General features: G+C 57.2%; 12 protein-coding genes across 12 annotated transcripts; 5 read left to right on the top strand and 7 right to left on the bottom strand.

Moving 5' to 3' along the window:
* Positions 1–603: 603 nt before the first annotated feature.
* Positions 604–1709, top strand: J7T54_005115 (phenazine biosynthesis; the record flags this gene model as incomplete). The annotated part of the gene is made up of 3 exons (XM_051505854.1): positions 604–1239; positions 1304–1414; positions 1479–1709. The coding sequence occupies 3 exons, from the start codon at positions 604–606 to the stop codon at positions 1707–1709; spliced, it is 978 nt and encodes a 325-aa protein (XP_051362761.1).
* A 176-nt stretch (positions 1710–1885) lies between these two features.
* Positions 1886–3601, bottom strand: J7T54_005114 (uncharacterized protein; the record flags this gene model as incomplete). The annotated part of the gene is made up of 2 exons (XM_051505853.1): positions 1886–3307; positions 3365–3601. 2 exons carry the CDS (start codon positions 3599–3601, stop codon positions 1886–1888), a joined length of 1659 nt encoding a protein of 552 aa, XP_051362760.1.
* An 865-nt stretch (positions 3602–4466) lies between these two features.
* Positions 4467–5513, bottom strand: J7T54_005113 (putative 1-aminocyclopropane-1-carboxylate deaminase; the record flags this gene model as incomplete). The annotated part of the gene is made up of 1 exon (XM_051505852.1): positions 4467–5513. The coding sequence occupies one exon, from the start codon at positions 5511–5513 to the stop codon at positions 4467–4469; it is 1047 nt and encodes a 348-aa protein (XP_051362759.1).
* A 1535-nt stretch (positions 5514–7048) lies between these two features.
* Positions 7049–8167, top strand: J7T54_005112 (Unsaturated rhamnogalacturonyl hydrolase-like protein; the record flags this gene model as incomplete). The annotated part of the gene is made up of 1 exon (XM_051505851.1): positions 7049–8167. One exon carries the CDS (start codon positions 7049–7051, stop codon positions 8165–8167), a length of 1119 nt encoding a protein of 372 aa, XP_051362758.1.
* A 574-nt stretch (positions 8168–8741) lies between these two features.
* Positions 8742–10561, top strand: J7T54_005111 (putative membrane protein-like protein; the record flags this gene model as incomplete). Its single annotated transcript, XM_051505850.1, has 2 exons — positions 8742–10226; positions 10283–10561. The coding sequence occupies 2 exons, from the start codon at positions 8742–8744 to the stop codon at positions 10559–10561; spliced, it is 1764 nt and encodes a 587-aa protein (XP_051362757.1).
* A 329-nt stretch (positions 10562–10890) lies between these two features.
* Positions 10891–11535, bottom strand: J7T54_005110 (uncharacterized protein; the record flags this gene model as incomplete). Its single annotated transcript, XM_051505849.1, has 1 exon — positions 10891–11535. One exon carries the CDS (start codon positions 11533–11535, stop codon positions 10891–10893), a length of 645 nt encoding a protein of 214 aa, XP_051362756.1.
* Positions 11536–12496: 961 nt separating this feature from the next.
* J7T54_005109 (uncharacterized protein) lies at positions 12497–13945 on the bottom strand (the record flags this gene model as incomplete). The annotated part of the gene is made up of 3 exons (XM_051505848.1): positions 12497–13111; positions 13165–13256; positions 13315–13945. 3 exons carry the CDS (start codon positions 13943–13945, stop codon positions 12497–12499), a joined length of 1338 nt encoding a protein of 445 aa, XP_051362755.1.
* Positions 13946–15447: 1502 nt separating this feature from the next.
* On the bottom strand, positions 15448–16872 carry J7T54_005108 (uncharacterized protein; the record flags this gene model as incomplete). The annotated part of the gene is made up of 3 exons (XM_051505847.1): positions 15448–15547; positions 15645–16671; positions 16719–16872. 3 exons carry the CDS (start codon positions 16870–16872, stop codon positions 15448–15450), a joined length of 1281 nt encoding a protein of 426 aa, XP_051362754.1.
* Positions 16873–17608: 736 nt separating this feature from the next.
* Positions 17609–18577, bottom strand: J7T54_005107 (dihydrodipicolinate synthase; the record flags this gene model as incomplete). The annotated part of the gene is made up of 1 exon (XM_051505845.1): positions 17609–18577. The coding sequence occupies one exon, from the start codon at positions 18575–18577 to the stop codon at positions 17609–17611; it is 969 nt and encodes a 322-aa protein (XP_051362753.1).
* Positions 18578–18955: 378 nt separating this feature from the next.
* On the bottom strand, positions 18956–20427 carry J7T54_005106 (uncharacterized protein; the record flags this gene model as incomplete). Its single annotated transcript, XM_051505844.1, has 3 exons — positions 18956–19810; positions 19893–19997; positions 20110–20427. 3 exons carry the CDS (start codon positions 20425–20427, stop codon positions 18956–18958), a joined length of 1278 nt encoding a protein of 425 aa, XP_051362752.1.
* A 1036-nt stretch (positions 20428–21463) lies between these two features.
* On the top strand, positions 21464–22996 carry J7T54_005105 (uncharacterized protein; the record flags this gene model as incomplete). The annotated part of the gene is made up of 5 exons (XM_051505843.1): positions 21464–21494; positions 21600–21988; positions 22034–22299; positions 22345–22523; positions 22821–22996. The coding sequence occupies 5 exons, from the start codon at positions 21464–21466 to the stop codon at positions 22994–22996; spliced, it is 1041 nt and encodes a 346-aa protein (XP_051362751.1).
* A 109-nt stretch (positions 22997–23105) lies between these two features.
* J7T54_005104 (Polyketide synthase) lies at positions 23106–23600 on the top strand (the record flags this gene model as incomplete). Its single annotated transcript, XM_051505842.1, has 1 exon — positions 23106–23600. One exon carries the CDS (start codon positions 23106–23108, stop codon positions 23598–23600), a length of 495 nt encoding a protein of 164 aa, XP_051362750.1.
* Positions 23601–23940: the final 340 nt, after the last annotated feature.

The following is a 23940-nucleotide window of genomic DNA, read 5'->3' as shown; positions in this document are numbered from 1 at the left end:
CACAACAACATGACCATGTGCTGCTTCTCTTGTACTACTAGTCTCTCAAGTCAACAGGCGCTCCTGCCCAAGGCAGAGTGACCAGAGACCAGACGACATGGACCACCACTGTGATCAACTGTCAGCTCTGCCACGCGCTCCTACCTCACCCGGCGACAGGAGGTCGAAGAGGCTGAGCAGCACTCGATGAACGAAGCTCCCAAGACCAATTATCAAATCCGAAGGGTCTGGGGATCTGGAGCCCCACACCAGCCCCTTGACATGGGCGAACTCCAATGTTGGGAGTTGAGAGTTGTGGGTTCTCAGGTTGGACCGGAGAAAGGGATGACTGAGCTGAGCTGAGCTGAGTTGGGAGAGAGTCTCCACACTACCTGGCTTAGTACTCCCTGCAATCGCATTGCAATGAGCCTTGAGGCAACCAGCTACAGCCAGCTCCGGTCCGGCTGGAGACCAGCTTCCGGGAATCCTTCCTGATTACCAACTCCATGTCAACTTGTGGTCGAGTCACACACGCGGGTGACTCACGTGGTGAAATAAAACGAACCACCATTCTTCCCAGTTTTTCTTCGCCTTTATTTCACTGAAACACAACAATTGTCCGCCATGGCGCCCATCACTGCGACCGTATACAATGCCTTCACCTCACCCTCGGCGCAAGGCAATCCCGCCGCCGTCATCGTGCTGGACTCGCCGGACCACCAAAGCGCCGCCGTCCAGGATGGCCAAGACTTCCCGTGTGCGCTCTTCCCGCCGGACGCACAGCTTCAATCCATAGGCACGCAGATCAACCTGCCCATGACGGCCTTTGTGCTGCCCCTTCCCGGTGGCAGCTGCGCGGAGTACGCGGTGCGATGGTTCAATGCCACCAACGAGGGCCCGCTGTGCGGCCACGCCACGCTCGCCATGTCCGGCCACCTTTTCAACATGGTCGCCAGGCCGCCTCCGACATTCCGGTATCTGACGCGGTTCCACGGGGTGATATCGGCGTCACAGCACCAGAACCCGCTGGGCGATGGGAAGCTCGTCGGCATCGAGTTCCCTGAACTGACCAACCTCCCACCCGTGCCCAGGGGCAGCGAGACATGGGCGCAGTTGAAAAGTCTTTTCGAAGAGGCGACTTCGTCTCGGTGGCAAGGCCCCGGAGAGCCGCTGGGTGTCTACAAGCAGGACCAGTTTCTGCTGATTGAGTTCAGCCCCGAGCTCGACTTGGCGGGTGTCCAGATCGAGCCGCAAAACTTGGTGCGTGGGAAGGAACTCAAACTGTCTTTCAGAGGGACTCAACTGACTTGACTTGAAAATCTAGTCTTCCTTGAAAAGCTATGTGTACATCTTTCAGATATCGGCGCAATCGTCGGAGCAGATCCACTCGCGGGTCTTGCATTCTTTCCCGGGGCACGCCGATGAGGACATTGCGGTGAGTTGTTCTCCCTCCACGGTCTACTAATAGCACAGAAGAACTGACAAAAAGGTGCGTTTAGACCGGCTCCGCACACCGGGCTATCATCCCGCATGCCTTGGGCAACCCAGAGACGAGGGCGCGACTGGAAAAGTACCATCCCCAACACGAGGGAGACGCCCTTCGCGTGGCCCAGCAGTCGCGCAAGGGCGGCGAGCTGGTGGTGCAGTGGCTACGCGAGGACAAGAGTGTGAGGATTATGGGCCGGGTCGACCCCGTGGGGGCGAAGACGGTCGAGGCGAGCGAGAACTAGGCTAGCAGACTGCATCTGCGTTCCATCACGGCTGTCGCCTATTTCGGAGGCCATGGGCCCATGAAACATTGAGCTCGGAAGTGGGGTGGCGCGTCAATGCTGTCCATGCACAATTCCAAACATAAAAAGACCATCATTCATTCAAAGGACATGGAATATGGGCCCCATGTCATGTCTCAATGTTCAACTCGCCCCAACGGCCAACGTTCAATACAGCAGCCATCCCCGCTCAGGTAGTATACGTCCGGCCTCAGATCGCCCTCGATCCAGCGCTGCTCCTCGCTCAGGCTGTTCCACTTGGCGTCAAGCTTGTCGGCCCTGCGATCCCGGTTAAGCTTCTTGAGGCCAAAGTGCATGAAGACGGTGCCGCCCAGGAGGAAGACGGCCTGATACGCCAGTACGACGCCGTGCCCCGTCCAGTAGCGGGGCTTCTCGCGGTCGAGGTAGATGTTGGAGAAGACGACGCCGTTGAGGTTGCCACAGCCGACGACCATGCCGAGGACAAAGGCGCGCTTGAGGGAGCCCTCTGTGTTGTTGTTGACCCAGGAGAGGGTGATGGAGATGGTCGGGTAGATGCCCGCGGCGCCGAGGTAGGTGCCCGCATACCGGATCTGGGGGTTGCTCGAGGCGATGAGCATGATGAAGCCGACCATGCCAATGGTGACGGTGGCCATGTTGCAGTAGCCGCGCCGCTGGGTGCGGTCGCCGAGGAAGCCGACGGCGACGGTGAGGAGGGCGGCGACGGCGTAGGGCGGCACGGAGAGGAGCTGCAGATGGGTGCCCGAGTAGCCCATGCCGGCGAGGATGGTGGGGAGAAACAGCGAGAAGGCGTACAGGGGGCAGAGGCAGCCCATGTAGATGATCATGTACACGTACGTCTTCCAGTCCTCGAGCGCGGCGTGGATGTGTCTCTTGTCAAAGTCCTCGGCGGTGCGGCCCTGGCGGTCGAGGATGAGGCGTCGCTGCACGCGGACGCGCTCGTCGTGGGTTAGAAACCGGGCCGTGTCGGGCCAGTCAAAGACCATCCACCAGCAAAAGATTCCGACTAATGTGGTCGCGATACCTTCCAGGATGAAGATCCAGGCCCAGCCGTCCATGCCGCCGATGCCGTCCATCTTGGCTATGGCGGCCGCGAGGAGACCGCCAAAGGAGCCAGCGAGGGTGGCGGCCGAGAAGAAGAGGGACGAGCGCACGCCAATCTCGGAACGCTTGTACCAGCACCCGAGGTAGTAGTTGACGCCGGGAAAGAGGCCTGCCTCGGCGACGCCCAGGAAGAAGCGTGCGGCGAGCAGACCGGCATTGTTCATGACGAGACCCATGAGGGTCATGATGACGCCCCAGGAGATGATGATGCCGGTGAAGAAGATGCGGGGCGTGAGGCGCTTGAGCAGCGCGTTGGTGAGGGGCTCGGCGACAGCGTACGAGATGAAGAAGGTGGTGAGGGCCATCTGGTAGTCGCCCTCGGCCATGCCAATGTCGACCTTGAGCCCCGCGGCGCGGGTGTTGCCAATGTTGGTGCGGTCGAGGAAGGACAGGAGGTAGAGCAGTGAGAGCCAGGGGATCAGCCAGAGGTCGACCTTCCACATGAGCTTCTTGTCCTGTTGGGGGGGCGAGGTTAGTGCTGTTCTTGGAATGCTAGGGTAAGTGAGACATACAATGGCCAGACGCTCCTCTTCGCTCAGCCCGGCGTCGGGGTCGGGGAGGTTGGCGAGCAGCTCTGCGCGCTCATGGGTGATGCCAGTCTTGGATACATGGCGGCCCTCGAGAGCCGAGGGGTTCTTCTCCTCATTCTGAGAGGGAGTCATGAGCAGAGAGGAGAGTGTCAGTACCCGACTGCTGTATGAGCTGGGAGCAGGACCAAAGGGAAGAGAGGTGAAGGGAGAGCGGACCATTTATCATCACAAGGGGATCGGTGGTAGGGTGCTGGCGCCAGCTGATCCATGTGGCATGAATACGTAGGTTCCGAGCACCTTGCAAGACAAGTCGATCGACGGACTCCAAGGTGGCAGCCAAGGTGGGTTTGTGTCCGGGCGCGCATCATGCACCCTCGGATCCGCAGCGGACGAGGCAGGCCAATTCCCGAGTCCAACCCCAGACGTGCAGTGCAGCCGGTCTTTCGTCCATGAGATCCGTTGCGTTGGGCGGTTCGTGAGTTTGCGCGGGTGCTGGCGGATGGTGAACATGCCCTGACACAAGCGTCGAGCATTGGACCATGGACGCGTCTAGAATGACCTCAAGCTTCTGGAAACGCTCGCAGACTCCAATAGAGATGCTGGTAGACAAGCTTCTGGGCTGTCGTCGACGAACGGGGGGGGGTGCATGCCAGGCCGCATGTGCCGTATCATCCGTATCCGCTGCCCGGATGCGGGGGGGGGATGGCCGTCCTGTCCCGATAGCCTCGTCGGTGTGATGTGAATGAACATGAAGCATGATCCAAGGCAACTTGGAGGTCCACAGATCGTCTGATTGCTGCATGCCCCTCTGAAAGATGCTTTATAAATCGAAGGACGATCCCATCTTACACCAGCCCTTCTTGTGCCCAAACAGGCCTAGCGCGGGCTGCACTTGTGGAGTCCGAGTCCCGACGGCCGGAGCTGCCGGACAATAAGAGAGTTAGCGGCCGCTGTCTCCCGCGGTACAACCTACCCTAGATGAGAGTGGCATTTTCATACAAGTGTATATGTACGTACGTACATGGATTGCAATGCAACCTGCAGGCAACTTCATGTTCATTCGTTTCATATTCATGGCTGCACTCTACATATTGGTATACGCATTCAGCGCCAACTGCCCGCCCAGGTGCGCGTACAGGCAGTTGCCGCCCGCAATCTCGCCGTTCTTGATCAAATCCATCATGCCCGCCAGACTCTTGCCCTCGTACACGGGGTCCGTGATAAAGGCCTCAGTCTCGGCGCCAAAGCGAATGGCCGCCTTGGTCGTCTCGTCGGGGATGCCATAGATCTTGGCGTTCCACTCGTCGCGGAGGACGACGTCGTCCGCCGTGATGTCGTCGGCGGCGAGCCCAATCTTCTCGGCCGTGAACTTGGCGATGCGCAGAATCTGGTCAAACGTCTGCTGCACCTTGCCCTCGCCCGCGGCGTCAATGCCGATAATCTTGCGCGGCGGGGAGCCGTTCTTCTTCTGCGCGAGCTTGAAGCCCGCAATCATGCCCGCCAGCGTCGAGCCCGTCACCGCGCAGACAATGATGGTGTCGAAGAAGATGCCCAGCTCCTTCTCCTGCTGCTCGACCTCGAACGCCCAGCGCGCAAAGCCGAGGCCGCCGAGCGGGTGGTCCGACGCGCCGGCCGGGATGTAGTATGGCTTGCCGCCCTTGGCGGTGATCTCGTCCGTCAGCTTCTTGAGGGCGCCCTTGTGCTCGATGCCGAAGCCCTCGGCGTTGAGGCGCACGTCGGAGCCCATGAGGCGCGAGAGCTGGATGTTGCCGACCTGCTCGTACCCGGGATTCTCCCAGTCCACCCAGTGCTCCTGGAGCGTCGCGACCTCGAGGCCCAGCTTGCGCGCGACGGCCGTCACGGCGCGCGTGTGGTTGGACTGGACGCCGCCAATGGAGACGAGCGTGTCGGCGCCCGAGGCCACCGCCTCCGAGGCCAGGTACTCGAGCTTGCGCACCTTGTTGCCGCCAAAGGCGAGGCCCGAGTTGCAGTCCTCGCGCTTGGCGTAGACGTTGACCTTGCCGCCCAGCGCCGCCGATATCCTGGGCAGGTCCTGGATGGGCGAGGGGCCAAAGAGGAACGACTCGCGCGGGATGGCCGCAAAGGGCTGGGGCAGTGTGACTTGGGCCATGGTGAGGGCGTGTCGTGAGATCAAGGGATCAGATGTGTCGAGGAGGATGAGACGGCGCGTGCGCAGACGAGGAGGAGCAGGCCGCCTCCTACAAGTACACGCACTTAACCCCTCGGAGTCTCGGACCGCACAACTGAGCTCCGCATCCAGACGGTTTCCGGAGGCTTACAGCCCAGATAGTATCACCATCCAAGGGACCAAGGCCCCAGGCGCTCCACCGTTGGCGCGGTGTGAGGAGGGGAGACGTTCCGATCGCGGAGGGGCTCCCTCGCCTGTCATCAAGGGGTCGACGTGCTGTCAGGGCCCCACGGAGATAAAATCACCCACCTTGGAAAGCATTCGTGTAGGAGTGTTGTCACGATCCCATGGTCGCAATCTGCATTCAGAAACACGAGCTGTCTGCACGTGGCGAGCAATGCCCGCCGCCACCTGCTGAAGCCATCCAGCTCCCATCCGACAACGGCGGACCGGCATCATCACCAAATGCCTCGCCGCCTGTCAGCCCTCGCTTGGAATCGGCTCATGATGGCATGTGGGGTTGATTGGACCTACATATATCGGGCGTTGACCGACTGCGTAATATGCCCGATCGCTGTCGGGCCTTGATCTATGCCCCGAACGATGAGCGGAACACGGGGAAGGGGGAGCTATTCACGTTGTCTAGATGCTGCGCTTCCGGCCGCTCAATAATGACATCATAGTGGACGTCGGAGACCATGATAAAGAACATTTTGCCCTACCACGGAGTGAGGTAAACCATGGCAGGAGAGAAAACCCACCTACGTACAAAGATGATTGTTGGTTTTGCTGGTCAGTCCATATGGGACTGCGTACTGTCTAGGGTAGGCTGTCTGTTAGCAAGACGTGGTCGCGCAGCGTCCCCTTACGACGAGGATGGGCCAAGCACTGATATAAGCAGAATATTCTCTTGCATCAGACGTTGAATTTCAAACATCATCGTCGCCTGCTAGACCGAGTTGCGGATTGGTATGGTTGATACGTACATGGCATCAGACTCTCTCCATGGGGAAGTGGAGTTGAGCCTGTCGTGCGTGTCAGACGCTCCCCGCACCCGACTCGAGTCGGATTGACCCAAACTCTCAACCCACGCCGACGAATACCTGAATCGGAATCCCTGAGCCTGTGCTTGAAGCAGAAAGCAGCGGGGCACTTCGGGACATCTATGCCACGAGACCGACAGCCAGCAACAAGCACCAGGTGAGGGACCCTTCGCCCTCCATTGGATCGGCCCCAATCTCCAAATCCCCCTCGAGATGTCGGTCCCCCGACACCGATAGATTCCCGCGTCCATGAAGCGTAGCAGGGAAGACAGAGAGTCCGGGGTGGGCCTCGGGTAGCGTTCACCCGCATGGGGGACCAGCCAAGCAACCCCGCGTGCTGGAGGTTATTCCGCCGCGACTTGTTCAAATATTCCCACGTCCCCTCATGAGAGCGCGTCGCCTGAAAGACTGGACAATTGTACTGAAGAAAGCGCTGGCCTCTCCTTTCCCAGACCGCACGTCACCACCGCCAGAATGCCCACCCACGTCGAAGACATCGCCTCGGAGCAGGTGCACAGCCAGATCCAGCACCTCATCCACGAGCTCGTCAACATCAAGGACTCGACGGGCGAGTTCCTCATGACCCTGGCCGACGGGCGGGTCATTGACACCAAGGGCTGGAACGACTGGGAGTGGACGCACGGCATCGGCCTCTACGGCATCTGGAAGTACTACGAGCTGACCGACGACCCGCAATGGCTGAAGATCATCGAGGACTGGTTCCAGGCCCGGTTCAAGGAGGGCCACAAGGGCAAGAACATCAACACCATGGCCGTCTTCCTCACCCTCGCCTGCGTCTACGAGAAGACGGGCAACCAGACCTACCTGCCCTGGCTCGACAGCTGGGCCGAGTGGGCCTACCACGACCTGCCGCGCACCAAGTTTGGCGGCTTCCAGCACATCACCTACCTCGAGGTCAACGAGCAGCAGCTGTGGGACGACACCCTCATGATGACCGTCATGCCCCTCGCCAAGATCGGCCTCATCCTCAACCGGCCCCACTACGTCGAGGAGGCCAAGCGCCAGTTCCTCCTGCACATCCAGTACCTCTTTGACCACAAGTCAGGTCTCTTCTTCCACGGCTGGACCTTTAACGAGGGCGGCCACAACTTTGCCGACGCCCGCTGGGGCCGCGGCAACGCCTGGGTCACCATTGTGATCCCCGAGTTCATCGAGCTGCTCAACCTCCAGCCCGACGACCCGCTCCGCGCCCACCTGCTCAGCACCCTCGTCAGCCAGAGCGAGGCCCTCGGGCCCCTGCAGATGCCCAGCGGCCTGTGGCGCACGCTGCTCGACGTGCCGGAGGAGGAGGGGTCCTATGTCGAGGCGAGCGCGACGGCTGGCTTTGCGTACGGCCTGCTCAAGGCGGAGAGGCGCAAGTACATTGGGAGGGAGCACAAGCCCATGGCCGTCAAGGCGATACGCGCCGTGCTGGAGAATATCACACCAGAGGGCGAGCTGCTCAACACGTCGTTTGGCACGGGCATGGGGCATGATCTGCAGCACTACAAGGATATCCCTCGGACGAGCATGCCGTACGGGCAGGCCATGGCCATGATGGCGCTGGTTGAGTTTCTGAGGGCGTATGTGTAGGGTTTCTTTCTTCTTTCTAGAACAAAAAAAAAAAAAAAAGTTGATTCAAGCTGCCTGGTCGTTGCAGAAATGGATGAACAAAGGAGATGACTGATGTGAAGAGTGAAGAGCGAAGAGCCAATAGGTCTCGAGGTCGAGGGAGGCACGTGCTGTGACACTATTCCAAGTCAGGCTTGGCGGCGTAGCTTTCCGCCTCCTGCACGAATTGCAGCGGGGCATTTCCAGCTGGACGGTCCCACCTCTCAGCGGCCGACGTTCCCTGGAAGTTTGCCGGATCTAGGCGACCGACCCGACCCATTCGTTGGTGACGTCTTCTCTCGCTGCACCAACAAGTCTTCCTCCATCCCTCGGTCGGACTTTTGCTTCGACATCCACCCACGCAGCGTCCTTCACTCGGTGTTTTGCGCCAACACATGCCTGCAACCGGCGCACGCGACGAGAACCAAGCAGCTGAGCGCTCTTCCGGGTGACAGCGCGCTTCGAGCACGGACCTATTGATTTTCACGCCATCTCTAGCCTCGAAAGTCTGACCCCGCGTAGTCGTTCGTACAAGTAGTACCCTCACGCGACCACCATGTCTCGACCCGCGAATCGACTCGGCCACGTTTCTGGCCGGCAGCACTCACAGGGCTCGTTCCACGCTGGTGCGCCGATCCCGACCCTCGCCAGCATGCGCCGGCAGACACATCGATACCAGACCTTCCCGACGCAGCCTCCCAAGACACCAGGGGAGCAACCGTTGCCACTCTCGGACGGTGACAGCGAGTCCGAGGGCTCGGGCTCCGAGGAGGACAATGCGGCCACGCCTCTCCCGGTGAAGCAGCTGTTGCTCCTCGCCTTCCTGTCCTTGTCGGAGCAGACTGCCTTGAACTCCATATCGCCCTACTTGCCGAAAATGGTTGGCTCCATGCCTGGCATATCACAGGAACTCAATGGCATGTATGTGGGACTCCTGGCCAGCGCCTTTGCCCTGGCGCAACTCTCGACCAATTTCATATGGGGATATACGTCGGACGTCATTGGGCGGAAGCCTGTGCTCTTGATGGGCACATTTGCGCTCATGTGCTGCTTCTGCTTCTTTGGGTTTTGCAAGGCGTACTGGCAGGTTGTCGTGGTCCACATGGCCATGGGCATGCTGAACGGCAACGCAGCGTGTGTCCCGACCGTCCTGGGCGAGGTGACGGACCGCTCGAACCAGAGTCGCGCGTTTACGTACTTGCCCATCATCTACTCCCTGGGCAGCATTTCGGGTCCTGCCGTGGGCGGCGTCTTGGTGGGCGAGATGGGCAGTCAATACCCGTACCTGGCGCCCAACATTCTGGGCGCCTCCATGCTGGCTGTTAGCTTCGTCGTGGTGGCGATCTGGTTCGAGGAGACTCTGGACGACGATGGCGAGCCCGCTGACTTTTGGATTCCGCCGTGGATCAAACGTCTCTCAGCCTGGATCTCCTCGAAGAAGAATGGCGGGGATAAACCCGAGTTGACGCGCTCCACCTCATGGGCCGCTCGCTGGCCGCGCAGTAACCAGCGGCCACTGCTTGCGTCTGCGTCGCCCGATGCGTCAGACGACGAGGACGAGGACAGTGAGGACACCAGGGGGACTCCGAATGGCGATGGTCAGGCGAGTCCCAAGATCACGACGACCATCTACAACCGCACCACCATGACGCTGTTGTTCACATATCTCGTCTTTCAGCTCTCCAACATCAGCTTCAACAGCCTGTACCCCATCTTCGCCTCCGAGCAGCCGCCCGCTGGCAGAGCACTGGACCCATCCAAGATTGGCATCAGTCTGAGCGCAGCGGGTCTTGCGACCATCTTGTTCCAGGCCTTCCTGTTTCAGCACCTCAAGGCGCGGCTGGGCAACCTCGGTGCCTACAGGCTATCTCTGCTCGGCATCGCTGTCTGCATGGTCCTCATGCCATGGGTCGGGTATCTGGATGACAAGCCGTTTTTTGGGGTGGGGTCCGGCAAGAAGTGGCTGTACGGCGAGCTCGGCGTTGTGCTGATCATCAAGAACATTTGCGCCGTGGGTGGACTCTCGAGCGTCATGCTTCTGGTAAGTGGACACACACACACATGAATAGCCTCAAACCCAATGCTAACCATGGCTAGATCACCAACTCCTGCCCCTCCCACGACAGCTTGGGCACGCTGAATGGCGTCGCACAGACTCTATCCGCACTGGGCCGGAGCATTGGACCGTTTGTGTCTGGTGGTCTGTTTTCTCTCTCCAAGGGGATCCACCCCAAAGGCGAGGCTCTGCCGTGGACGTTGTTCGGCGGCCTTGCGCTTTGTGGCTGGGTTGGCTCTCTCTTCATCCGACGACAGGGCTTGGAGAGTGACGATTGGGTGGGCGACACCGACGACGAAGAGGACGAAGAGCGACGATGAACGGCATAGGTTTCAGGGTTACTTTTTTCTTTTTTCTTTGCGGAGTTTACGTGTATGCGTATGATGGCATAGATGTTTCGTATCGGCGCGGCGTTGGCTTTATACAGGCAGACCACGAAAAATGAGCGGGATTATACAGCGATGTCTTGTACCATTATATCGACGATATTTTCTTCATGTTATCTTTCGCAGACACAAACATACACTATGCCCAGGAGCAGTTTGTTGCGAAACAACGAGTCAATTCTCCCTACTCCGTACGCTACATGTATCCACCAAGCCCAACATCAACAACCTCCCCGCCAACATCCATCATGTCCCATGTCCTCCTACATACACATGTAGGCCGATGTGGAGGCGCCGCCGGTGAATGTAGGAGGCACGACGATGAGAGAACATGTCTGGCCCTCGGCGCAGTCACACTCGGAGCGTTTCTCCACACCCTCCGTGTCCGCGACCTGCCGCTTCTGGACCTCGGCGGTGATGCCCTCGATATCGCGCTTGAAGCTGGTTGGCACGCACATGGTCTGGGGGGGGATGGCGAGCATTTCAAACGATTGGGCCATGCACACGAAGCCCTCGGGGCAGGCACAAGAATCGCGCTTCTCGACGGCCTCTGCCTCGGCGCGCTGCTGGCGCCTCTCGACCTCGGCGGCCCTGGCCTCGATGTCGCGCTTCGTTGTGGGGGTCACGCAGTGGGCCATAGGAGCGAGGGTGCCTACCGAGGCCAGAACGATCGGGTCTATGCACTCCTTGCCCTCGGGGCAATCACAGAACTGGCGCTTCTCGACGGCATCCGCCTCGGCGCGCTTCTGGGTGGCGGCGGTTGCGGTGACGGCCTGGAGCTGGCGAGCCTCACGCGCAACATCCTGCTGGCGGGCTAGGGCGTCGTCGGTCGAGCCGCCCGGGGCGGCAGCTGTCGCGCGTGCCAGCACGGCGACAACAGCGACGAAAGTCTTGGTGGAGAAAAGCATCTTGGGCTGATATAGGTTTGGGTGGTTGACGATTGGTGGTGATATATGGTGGATGAAATGAGAACAGAAAAAGAGACCAGCTCTTGGAGGGATGGAAGTGTACAGTGGGAAGTTTGCTTGGTTGAATGTTGCCTGCCGAGAGAGAAAGACGTTTCTTCCAGTGATCTGTCGCTCGACTTTATATCCTTTGATCTCGCTGCGCACGACCGTCCCCGTTCGGAAGATTGGTGGCCTTGTTGCGTATCGACAACTTTCTGGGTATACATCTCGCACACGGATCCTACTGATGACACAGTGAGCCTGAGACTGAGCCTGACCATGAACGCATCTTTCTCCTCAATAGCCAGTGTCGACAAACAAGTGACTCCAAGGATTCAGATCCGTGCGCTTCGTTTTTTGAAACAAGCTTTTTGCCACACGTCAAGCCAACTTCTGCCGGAAGGGCTTGATCCCCAGGATTGACAGAAAATGAAAGGATAGATCTACCCTATTTTTCGTCCGGATACGCTACCCGGCCGGGCGATCACTCGCGGCTACATGGCCAGACAAGGATTGTGCATGCGTCGATCCAATCCATATTGCCAAGCCTGGCCTTCACTGCCGCTGCCAGACGCTGGCAGTTCCGTGCCATCACGGCCGAGTGATGGATAGGACCTCAAAAATAGACGAGACGGATTATTAGGTCAGCTCGTGCATCTCCTGGTCATTGGTTAGGACATGTATGTTTCGAAGGTGGTCTCCGCGACATGAGCACTGGTTGGACCCTGAAGGTTATGACGACGATGATGCACGCACGACCAGGGTTGACGGACCTGCGTAGCAGACGGACAAGACTATGAGACAGCCGATTAAGCATTTTCAGTGGGTAGGACGTTTGGATACTCGATTGTCTGGGGCTCACAGGCGTTTGCTCGCTCCATCTTGTGCGAGCCCCCGCCCCTCAGGCCATCATCTCCCCGAGTCAATGCCGTCCCTCAAAGGCGCTCATGGTATACCAGAGCTCCTCAGAAGCAACCGCCTCGTCTAATGCGGACACGTCACTCCACGGCCTTTCCAGTCTCCAGGTGCCCCTCTCGCCCTGCTCGTACAGCTTCCGCCTCGCCGCCCAGGACCGCCTCATCTGCGTGTACCACCCGGGCTCGGGCGCCGCGCGTGATGCGCTGGGCACAATCTCCATCTCGTGGAACAGGTCCCAGTCCTTGATCCTGCTCAGATCCCACATGACGTACGCTTGCTCACGGAGACCCGAGTCGTCGTGCGCAAACGTCACGAGGATGGGATAGTCGGGTGTCTCGCCGTTGGGCCCAATGTCCACTGTGAGGTCAATATCGGTGTTTGCGTGCGCGTAGTCAAAGGCGCTGGGAGGCCCCGGGTCGTTGTCGATGACTTGGCGAGGTTGCTTGGGGCACAGCTTCAACTTGCTGTTCGGGCCTCGATAAAGCTCCTTGAGTCTCCACAGGGCACCATAAAGGTGTGCATCTTCTCCGTCGAGACTCTTCGCCAGTAGGTCCCTTCTTGCTGCCACGTCTTTCTTTAAGCGTATAAGCTTCGCTAGCCACACGCAGCCACGGGTGATCTGCCTCTATCAGTATACAGTGTCTGGACCAGCCCCTTGCCGCAACAACGCACCCATTTTTGTCGCAGAGGATTCTCTCCCAGTGTTAGGTAGTCAATGTGCATGGCGCCAGCCTCAATGTCGTGGGCGAGGATGAAACGAGATGCTACCGAAAATTAGTTCGACAAGCCCCACCCATCACATCCATAAGGTAGACGACACACCGAAAACGATTCTCGATTCCATGTAGTCGTGCGCACAGGCAATCTGCTCAATCTCAAACATGCAAAAGCTCTTCAAGAGCCACAGCTGGCCCTCCAGCTCGACACGCCCTTTGGCGTCCTCGTCCAAGGCGTCGTCCACCCGGAAGACCCTGAGGAAAATCTCTGTGCGATACAGCACGCGGCAGAACCGAGCGGCCTCGGCCAGGGACAGCCCAAAATCGCAGTTGTGGTCCTCCTCGTAGTTGTGCCACGCAAGATTTGCCCAGTCAAAGGCGGCCTCCGTCACGGCATCCGTCAGATCGTGCAAGTCGTACAGCTCATGCAGTCGCATCGAGCGAAGCTCCCGGTCCAGGTGTCTAGGCACGCGCAGGTCATCGACGAACCGCAGCACCTCGTCGCTATGAACAAAACGCGTGCCTAGCTTGCCCGTCCGCAGCGCCGCGACGGCGAGGGGTAGGACCTCGCCATTGTCAAAGGTCGAGTAGACGATGGTGCCGGGTATGTGAGGGTTTTCCAGGAAGGCCGCGTAAAAGTGCCGGCAGGCTAAAATGGCCTCTGTGAGCTCCGTGAGACTCTCGAGGCTGCTCAGGATGTTTGCGACGACCTCGAGAGGGAGCTGATTGATTTTCATGACGGGCGACGTGTCTAGAGTGAGGTGGTAAGAGTTTGTCGTGCTGGTGAGAATGACGAACAGTGGTCAAGGTCAACGATTATTTATGTGGGGCACCGTTGTGCGACTTCAAGCCTCCTAACAGTCTAACTTTAGTAGCACTGTAGCAACCAGCGAGGTACCTGATAGACTCTAGAGTCTACTAGACTAGAGTCAAGCGTGAATGTTTCATGTCCCAACATCGACTCCCAATCCTATTACCGAGTGACCTTAAGTCCGTGTCTGTTAAGTCCTAACCTCTGTCAAGATCTTGTGCGGCCAGCGTGGCTCGGGATATACTTTACATTCGTTTGGAATCCCAGAGGACGTAGCCTCGGCAGCGCAGTGCTCCCTTTCGGGGGTCGAAAGCTGCAGCATAATGTAGTCGGAGTTTATATCTGGGTAGCAAACACCAGAAACGTTTGGCCGCACGATGGATCTCGAGCCAGCAGAGTCCGTGCACGTGGATGTAGACGCTGACAATTTCACAATCGAAATACAGACTATCACGAGGTGTTATTAGATTGTTACGCGTCTGGTAGCAGTTGCTGAGTTCGCTCAAAGCGAGCCATGATGAGGTGCTGTAGGCGTCCATTTCAGACAAAAGCATGACGCGCGCACGCTCGCATGCACGGCCTTGGGAAATTTGACGCAGTAACGTAAGCTTGGCTCTGGTGACATTCTACTGACTTACCCATCGCTGCTTCACCACGTTGTTGCCCGGACTGAGGTAGTCTGTCTTGAGCGTACATAGCTTTTGCAAGTTCCAGCTCGTGCCAAGATTTATCGCCCATATCGCCCACGAATTCTTGCATAAAGTATGATGTCTTGCGCATGTTTAACAGTTCCGAAATCCGCATCCGGTTCAGTTAGTCGTACATCTTCCCCGGACTGCGAACCATGTCGTCAACCAAAGCTTGCACGTCAAGCCAGCTGCGTTCCTCGGCAACAACATTCGGCGGACGTGAAGTGCTGTGAAGCGATGGCAAAAGGTAGCTCCCCCAGTAGCGTGGGCCTCGCCATGAGAGCGTCAAAGGTGTATGTTTCGAAAGCTTCGTAAGCGCTACGGCATGCGCACACCAAGTTGACTAGATCTTGCAGATTGTCTGTCTTGCCAAGTATGAGGGCGATGCCGATGGAGAGCAGTTGAGGAAGCGACATGGTGAACAGTTTCGCGAGCTATTGTTATGAAGGAGGCAGAAGGAGAAGGGAGAAGGCAGAAGGGTGAAGGGTGAGGGGGGATTATTAGGAGGATGACGATGTTCTTTTACAGCATGATCCGGTGACTGTGCCCAAGCAACGCAAAACGGAGACGCCCTTTAGATCGCGGTGATATAAGAGTGACTGAGAAGTGAGAACTATAGTTCCCACTTGCCATGGTATAGCCACCCCATGGCGCCTAGTTTTGGCATTTGTGAAAGCAAAGAAAGCAGACCTAATCCAAATCAATGCGTGTTTGTTTGATCGTCTCTCGGTGCCTCGAATTATTTCCTCGGCAGGTCAACTGCTTCAGTCTTGTCCAGCTGAGTTCTCAGTCGTACGCGGACGGACGCAAAGCCAAGGCCTCTGCTCGTTGCGATCAGCCTATATTCAGTTAGCCCTTCGCGTTCCCGGCATGGGAGTGATAATGGTATAATTACACGTAGGACACGAAGTCTTGTCGTTTGGCGTAGCAGGATACCAATCCTCATTATACGTCGCATTCAGCGAGACATCGCCCACAATGTCACCGCTCTCCAGGCGGATCCACGAGTCAATCTCGAGATTCACCAGCTTCTCTTGCGTAACAAGCACCTGTCGGGCGCCTCGGATCCAGCTGCCGTAACCCCCATAGCCAGAGTGCTGGCCAAAGCACATGTTGATGCCGTTGCCAGCAACGACCATACCAGGGATGAGACCCTCCCACTTGTAGCACCAAGTCGCACCGTGGTCGTGTCCCGAGAAAAGCGCCATGAGACCCGGTGTCGTGGTGATAGCCTGCATAAAAGGCGTATCTTGGCCGCCATAGCTACAGGTCCCGTCGTGGACGCCGTCAGGGCACCAGCCCTGGGCTTGAGGCGCCAAGGGGTAATCATCATCGATGCCGGGCTGGTAGTTGGGATGGACTTTGGACTCTGTCTGGAGAGCTCGGGAGGCGTTTGTCGGGATGTGGACAAAGGCAAGCGACGGGATCATCTTCTGGTACTTGTTCACAAGCTTGGCGTTTGTCTGCTGGAACCACTCGACAACGCTTATGTCAACCCAGTTGGGCTGCTCGATCTGCGAGCCATCCTCGTTCCATTCTTGAAAGTAGAAGCCGCCCCGACTGTCGAAGAACCAGAGCAGCAGCTCAGGGGCGCATTTGCTGCAGTCGGTGCAGTCGTTGGGATACACCGGCAGATAGTAGTTGGTGACGCCGGCGTTGCGGCCGGCAACCATGCTGCGAGTGCGAGCATTTGGCCACGTATGCTCCCTCTCGAGGAGTGCCTGGCCCGACAGGTTGGGCTGGTAGTCATGGTTGCCATAGGTCGACGCCCAGCTCAGCCCACGCTCGACCAGGGGGGCAGCAATCATGTCCATCACATGCGTGGCATTGTCAAGGAATGCATTCTCGCCGGTGATCAGATCGCCGTTCAATACCACGAGGTCAGGAGGGTCGGAGTCAAGGACCTTCTGCAGCACCTTGACGCTGTTGATGTCCTGTTGGGGACCCCAGGAATCCCAATAATCTAATGGTCAGCAGACACAAGATCTAAGTTAGCACCGGCGCACATACTCTCGCCAAAATGCAAATCCTCAAAGATGGAGAGCTGAAATGTCCCGTCGTCAGAGAACTTGAGTTGGCCAAAATCAGTTGTGTCATTCCGCCATTTCGTCAGAGCGTGGGACAAGCCAGTCAAGCAGGCGATGGGGAGGATATGTTGACGCATTGCGCCGTCAAACTCAACGTAAACCAAACAGAAGATGAAGAACACGAGAATAAAGGACCTCTGACAAGAGGATGACGCCCTTGATGGGTGTCGCGAGCCTTTATCATCATCACGCCGATCTGTCGCAGGTCGGGAATGCAAGAGGTTTGCAAGGATAGGGACAGTCTCCGAATCCATGGGTTTTATCTGGCGAGGAAAAGTATCCAGTGGAAGGACAACGTGCTTGCGCTACATTCTGTACAGGCCGAGACGGTGGATGGCGAGGTCGTGTTCGCAATCTTATTTTGCAGGATCAGCAGCGAAAGCCGGGACGCACGTGGTGGGTGTCGCGACAAACATCTTTGGCTGCATCGCCAAACACCAGGGTTCGCCCTGTCGCGGTGAGGGCAGGGGGTTGAATGACGCAGATATCGACTGACTGGACGTTGGATCCGAACCACGAATTGACGACGCCTTTGATGATGGAGGCTCGTCTGTGTGCTCAAATTTGGATCGTGTGCCACCACTGATGACCTGAGCTATCCCCATCACGTGAGATAACATGTGCTACGACAAACAACCCATGCTCTTTCATGAGTCCCACAACCATGATTAAACTTGGATGTTGACCCAACCTCGGCAAGCTTCATACTCAGCCCAGCTGGGCTTGAGCTCTTCGACAGTTCACCCGGGTAGGACGTGGTCGGTGACATCTGTAACTATTCCTGCGTCAATCATTGTTGTATCATTGAGGCACCTATAACTTCTTCTCCTCTTCAGTCATCTGCCCAAAAATGTCGCTCCACTGCTCGTACACCCCAGCAGCCATCTTTCCTTTCAGGGGCAAGCGGCCGCCCTCGAGGTGGCCGAATCCGAGGACCTTGTAGATACCCTCCCTAATGCCCAGGATACCGTTCGAGACGATGTACTCCTCGCACGCAGACACCTTCCACTGCAAACGCCGCACCTCCTCCAGGGTGGACTCGTCCACGGGTCGTTTCGACGCCAGGCTGAACAGCCTCGAGATTGTCTTTGGGAAGATGGCCGCCAACCCGTCAATCACACCGCCAGCATTAAACAAGACAATGGGGCCCAGCTGCTGTCCAAAGCCACTGTACACGCGGAACTTGGTGTGATCAATCTTGGGGTGCAGCGACACCTGCACGTGGTGGCTGACGTTGCCGTGCGACATCTTGCAGCCCACAATGTTGGGATGCGCCGCCAGGGTCTCGTACGTTTTGATGCTGACGACCAGATTGTTCGTCACGCCGGGGTAGTTGTAGATGAGAATGGGCAGGGGCGACTTGTCCGCCACGAGGGTGAACCACTCGACCAGGTTATCCTGGCTGGCCGCCGCGCCAAAGTACCCCGGGGCGAGGACGAGACCCCACTGCGCGCCGGCGTCCTTGCTCTGGTGCAGCCACTCGAGGGTCTCGTCGACCGAGTTGACCAGCACGCCGGCCATGATGGGGTAGTCCGGGAAGCCCGCGTCATCGAGGCCCCTGCGGACGCCTGAGATGAGAGACTTGCGCTCCTCGCCCGACATGTGCACGGCCTCGCCGGTCGAGCCGAGGAGGACGAGCCCGGTGATGCCCGACTTGGCGAGGTGCACCGAGTGCGCGGCCTGCGTGGCTACATCGACGGCGGGCTGGAGCTGGCCAGCGTCGGGTGCGGTCTTGAAGAAGGTGGGGACGGGGACGAAGACGCCGTCGGGAGGAGTGGCCATCTTGACGACTGGACGGGACCTGCGGCGCGCGTGATGAGGATGAGGATCTGGAAAAGCACCAAGTTGGGGAGGAGAGGATGGAAATGCCACATTCGACGCAAATGAGCATTCAACCCCTCATTACATATCGTCTGGTAGCCTGCGAGACCGGAAGACGTGTTGCAACGGAGACCGCATACATTGTCGGGGTGCATTGACCCGGAACCGACGCCTCGGCTTTCGCCCCAGACTGAGGCGATGCTGTTGGTCAACGATGCCGCTGTGGGCTCGCACAAACCGCCTGATGCTCAACCTTTTTCGTTCAGCAAGTCTTCCTCTTGTAGAACTGTAACCCTTATTTTTCACTGAGCTGAAGCTCCAATTTGCCATGCGCTGTATTCACTCAATGAGCCCCTGTTGGCTCTCGGTGGACGTCAGGATGTCATGCGGCGACCCTGATGCCAGACTCTGCGCATTCGCATTCGCATTGCGTATAAAGGTCTCGCGATATCTTTTGGCCAGCAGCCGCAAATTCCTAAAAGCAGCCGCGCCTTCGACAAATCTGCCCCTGTTACCTGAGATGGCATATGCATCTATTTCCGTCATGTAGTATTGCGGATGAGCAGATGTCGCCGAAACAGGCGCTGCGACATGATGCGCATAGAGAGTGAGCGTACCACCAATATACGTAGCGCTGAACGCGTAGGCATTGCCATCGTATGTTTGATCTTTCGAGCCATGGTTTTGCAGAGCGTGCATGGCACGCGCTCCGTGTGCGCCGTCGTAGCAAGCCTGTCGTTCTGCCACAATGAAGCTACCTCCAGGCCCTTTGACTTCTAGAAACAGATTCGGCACAACAGGAATATGTGCGTGCTTGGTAGGAACGATCTTTTTTGCTAGCGACGTATCTGCGCGCAGCGCTTCGCTCAGCTCGTGTTGGTGGGCGCCATCGAAAAAGTCGGGCTTTGGTTTGACAATGTCCCCCGTCGTGAGAGGCTCGAGGTGAGTGAAGAGGATGTCCCTAGCGTTTGACACGTTTACATCATTTCCACAAATCAATCCAATGGTGGTGTTCATGATAGTCGCTTCATCCTTCGCGGCCCTTTGCGTGTTCTTAAAGGTTTTGAAAGCATCATTCGTGAACTGACCGGGTGACAGTGATGACCTTCCACGTCGCAGCTCGTCGCGGATTGCCTCTAAATTGGCAGGTTCAGGGTCCTCGCTGGCCATGTACACCCCATAATCGACGAGGTGCTGCTCAAATTCCGGCCTGTATGGTCCAGAACGGCTACTGGTTTTGGACGTAGACTGGACATTGCTGTTCTTGGACGAAGACTGGATCTTCCGGCTTTGGCTTCTTGTCGACCGACTCTGGCTTCTTGATGACCGGCTTCGGCTTCTTGTTGACCGAGTTTGGCTTCTTGTTGACCGAGTTTGGCTTCTTGTCGATAAGGGGGCCATGCTTGCGATAGGTTCAAGAAGATCTGGCGGGGCGTACTGCGTAGGAATCATGATGAGCCCCCTGATGCACATGGGCACGGAAGCACACTTACACCTCTGATGTCGAGTAAGCTCGGACCCCCTCGTCTCGCAAATTCTTTGATATCGCGACAGGCTTGTGGTACCTGCTGTGGTTGTGCTGGACGTGGGGACCAAGAGGCAGCGTTTGTCCTGTTTCTTCGGTCAAGTTCTCGCAAAGCACCACGAGTCAATGGAATCGTGGAGAGATTATCCCAGAACGACGGCGGATACTCAGAGTTGGAGCGCTTGGGCTTCTTTAAGCGTGTGCCTGGGGCCTCTGCAGCCCTCGAGTGAGAACGTGAAGTGTCCTCATCCCCGCGCGCGCGCTTCATGCCTCGCATATCGCCCATGACGAATCCTCAGGCAGTGCTGAGCATATTGGTCAACAAAGGGGCCGCCTGCAGCGTGGGCCAGCGTGAACCGGCCAGCCAGGCTTATATGGCCGGGCGCACGGTGGCCGTGAAGGCTTTTGTGAGGCCTGGGCAGACAGCAAGGTTGGAACTGAAACTGTGAATCAGCTAGCAACATGCAAGTTCGGCCACTTGGTGGTGTATCATCGTGGCGCCTCTGAACATTGGGTTGCAAGACAATTGAGGTTTGGGTGCTCAGGCTTCAACAGACAAGACGCGTCAAGCACGAGGTCGCGGTTGTGCAGCAATTTACGCGCGGGTAACGGCGTTAACCAGCTCTCCCGTTTCGGGATACGTACCCACGCGGGAGGCGACCACTGTAAACAATAGACAACTCGGCGAATAAAAGGCCCTTTCTTAGATCGATTCGCATAAGGAAAGGCTTTCATGGATGTTAGGCTTTGACAAGATGTCTTTGATTTATTCCAGGAGGATCAGGGACAGGGAAAATATTCATGACTTGTTCTCCCTCGCACTGGAGTGGTCCAACGGCGGGAATTAACACGCATCATTAACTCAATCTTGTTACAACGGCGCAACTACCCTGCGCTCCTTGCAATGGCCTTACATAATCGAGGCTTGTCATTCCCACGATCAGAGATGTTTCTCAATGTTCACTGCGGGAGCTTGCTCAGTCCCTGGCAGTCATGACGATGCAATTTGCCACGTTCGGGTTAATGCTGTAGGGTACGCATATCACACGACTATAAGTTAGTTAACTACATGAATTTTCACCTCCGGCGTCCCGGTCATACAGCCCAAACGTTCAGTCATTCTTATTAAAATCTGAGCAGTTTCAATCAATGCCAGAATACCGCTGACTATACTGGGAAAAGACGATACAACATCTCTCATCGAGAGCTTGACGCCACTAGAGATCCGTGAGCTTCGCATGGCCGTCAGCGCCGCTCTGCATGACTTCTCAGTCAACCCTCGAGCAGGGGGGAACGGAACATACCAGCAACCCAAAACCGCCATGATACGCCATGGGCAGTCCGTGTGGCCCAGTGCGTTAAATACTGCATGTGGTCCCGAGGGCACAGCGTGCTAATGTAGTTGAGACCATGTCCTCCGATTTTGAGGCTCCTCCCCGCTGACATGCTCCTCATCAGTCAGCACACGCCAACACGGCAGTCTTTCACTATACAGCCCCCAGGGCGAGTTGGACGTCATCCTGTCAACATACCCCCTTACGCCCTTCATCACAGCGCTCTGCTCTGTCTGCCTGCTCTCTAAGCACAGTCGCCCCATCCACACCCTCGTCGTCTTTGGCGCCGGCCAGCAAGCGTACTACCACATCCGACTCGCCCTCAAGGTCCACGGCCACGCGATCAAAAAGGTTCACGTGGTGAACCATCGGTTCTCCGACACGGCGGCCCACTTTCTGCGGAACTTCTCGACCATTCCCCGTGCCATTAAGCAGGAGGAAGGGTGGGAGAATGCCGAGTTTGGCATCTTGACGCCCGCGTTCCACGATTACCACCGCCTCCTCACTGAGCAAGTCCTCGAGGCCGACGTCATCTAACTCTGCACCCCGTCCCACAAGCCTCTCTTCCCCGGCGAAATTCCCACGAGCCGCGCAGGACGGAGAACGGGGCGGTTTGTCATCGCTGTGGGTGGCACGAACCCGCACCAGAGGGAGATCCCGGCCGAGCTCGTCGCTCAGGCCGTCAAGTTCCATGAAAATCCGCGCAGGCATTTTCATAAGCACGCGAATGAAGGTGATGTGGTGATTGTCGATTCTTTGGAGGGAGGTATCAAGCATGCTGGCGAAATTGTCCACGGCAATGTCAAGCCAAGCCAGCTAGTCGAGTAAGCCCCCATTGCTTGTATAAAACTACCCATCTAAACCAACAGACCCGGCGAGCTCGTCATGCTTCAGCGCATGGCAGTGTCGGACGCCGAATCAACGCCGAGTCAAAGCACGGACGAAACCTCGCTCACGTCGGTCAACATCCAGGCCACATCGTCCTCGTCTAAGAAAAGCCTGCTCAGTCTATCTCACCGTAAAAAGTCAAAGCATGACGAACGAGAGAGTGCGTTGGCGAGATGGCTCGGTACAGGCACAGTGATATACAACAGTGTCGGCTTGCCCGTGATGGATCTAGCAATGGCCAGCCTACTTGTCAAATTGGGCGACGAAAAAACTGTCAGCACAAAGGCTAGCCGCTACATATACCGCTGGACATTTTGCTAGTGCCGATGCCATCAAGATTGCGTACGCGCGAGGTTTTGGCTCTGCTTCTGTTACTATGAAAGGCGTCATGATGGCGACCGGTATCTCACGCGATGTTGCCGAGGGATGTCTTGCCAAGTTGTTACTCCCGAATCAGCCGTCGTCGCCTGCGTGGACAGTCCCCCAAGCGTGACACTATATGGTGACGTGGGGGCCATTGAAGCCCGCGAGAAAATGATTACGGCAGACGGCAAAGTTGCCCGCAAGCTCAAGGTCAGCACAGCGTTCCACTCGCCGCATATGCGGAGTGTCTCGGGCGGCTACCTTGAGTAAAATGGAAAGATCTCGCATGTTGCCAAGAGTGAGACCACAAACAAGGACAAAGAGAACGTCATGTATTCATCGCTCACCGGAGGTCTGATCAAAGGCGAACAACTTAGCCATGAGTACTGGGTGCCCAACACGTGTCACTGTCGAGTTCTCTGCCACGGTGACGAGGCTGTTGGCGCACACTCCTTCCTGTCAATACAAGGGATCCAAGTACAAGAAGACGTGGATTGATTGGGATGGTATTATCGGTGTCGGGGCACACTCTGCCCTTAAGCGCCCTGTGCAGCAAAATTTTACCGCCGTCAAGAATGAGACCGCCAGAGAAGCGGCCTACATCGCAAAGGTCCTCCGCGGTGGGGACACAGTAGAGACCGGCTTCAACGTGACCGCTAAGCTATGGGGTATTGGACATCCCATCGACCTCGCCCTGGTGAATGGCACCGACCGCAATCCATACTTGTTGCCTCCCAAGTCATTAATGGACCTCCCATCGTATCGTTGGAATCACATGAGGACATTCTGGCACGGGCCCTACGCCATACAATCGAACCGATTCCCAGCGTTCCCGCGAACAAAAAAACTCCTGGGCGTGACCGCCGATACGTAGAATGACTTTGGGCCGCATTGGAGAAACCACCTCTGCATCTCCAAGAATCCTTGGATCGAGGATCATCAGATCATTGGGACGGGCTTATATCCTGCAGCAGGAATGCTTGTCATTGCTCTAGAGGCGAGGCCTCCACATTCTCGCCGAGAATTTGGGTCTCTTCGGCCACATTACGTCGCTAATCCACGTCATCTGCGTCTTTTCGCAGCTTCCTGCGTAAGTAAGCTACATTGCACTGTTGATCCGTCAGGCCCTATTCCTCTTCATGGCATACACTGCCTCACTCACTTCAACATTTCTGCATTTGTTACAAATCTTCCAAAAGCTGCATAGAACAGAA

Source organism: Emericellopsis cladophorae, assembly GCF_022114955.1.
Source record: "Emericellopsis cladophorae strain MUM 19.33 chromosome Unknown NODE_17_length_331089_cov_116_747350, whole genome shotgun sequence".
NCBI lineage: Eukaryota > Fungi > Ascomycota > Sordariomycetes > Hypocreales > Bionectriaceae > Emericellopsis > Emericellopsis cladophorae.
The sequence above is the reverse complement of the archived record's forward strand: the minus strand, read 5'-3'. Positions and strand labels throughout refer to the sequence as shown.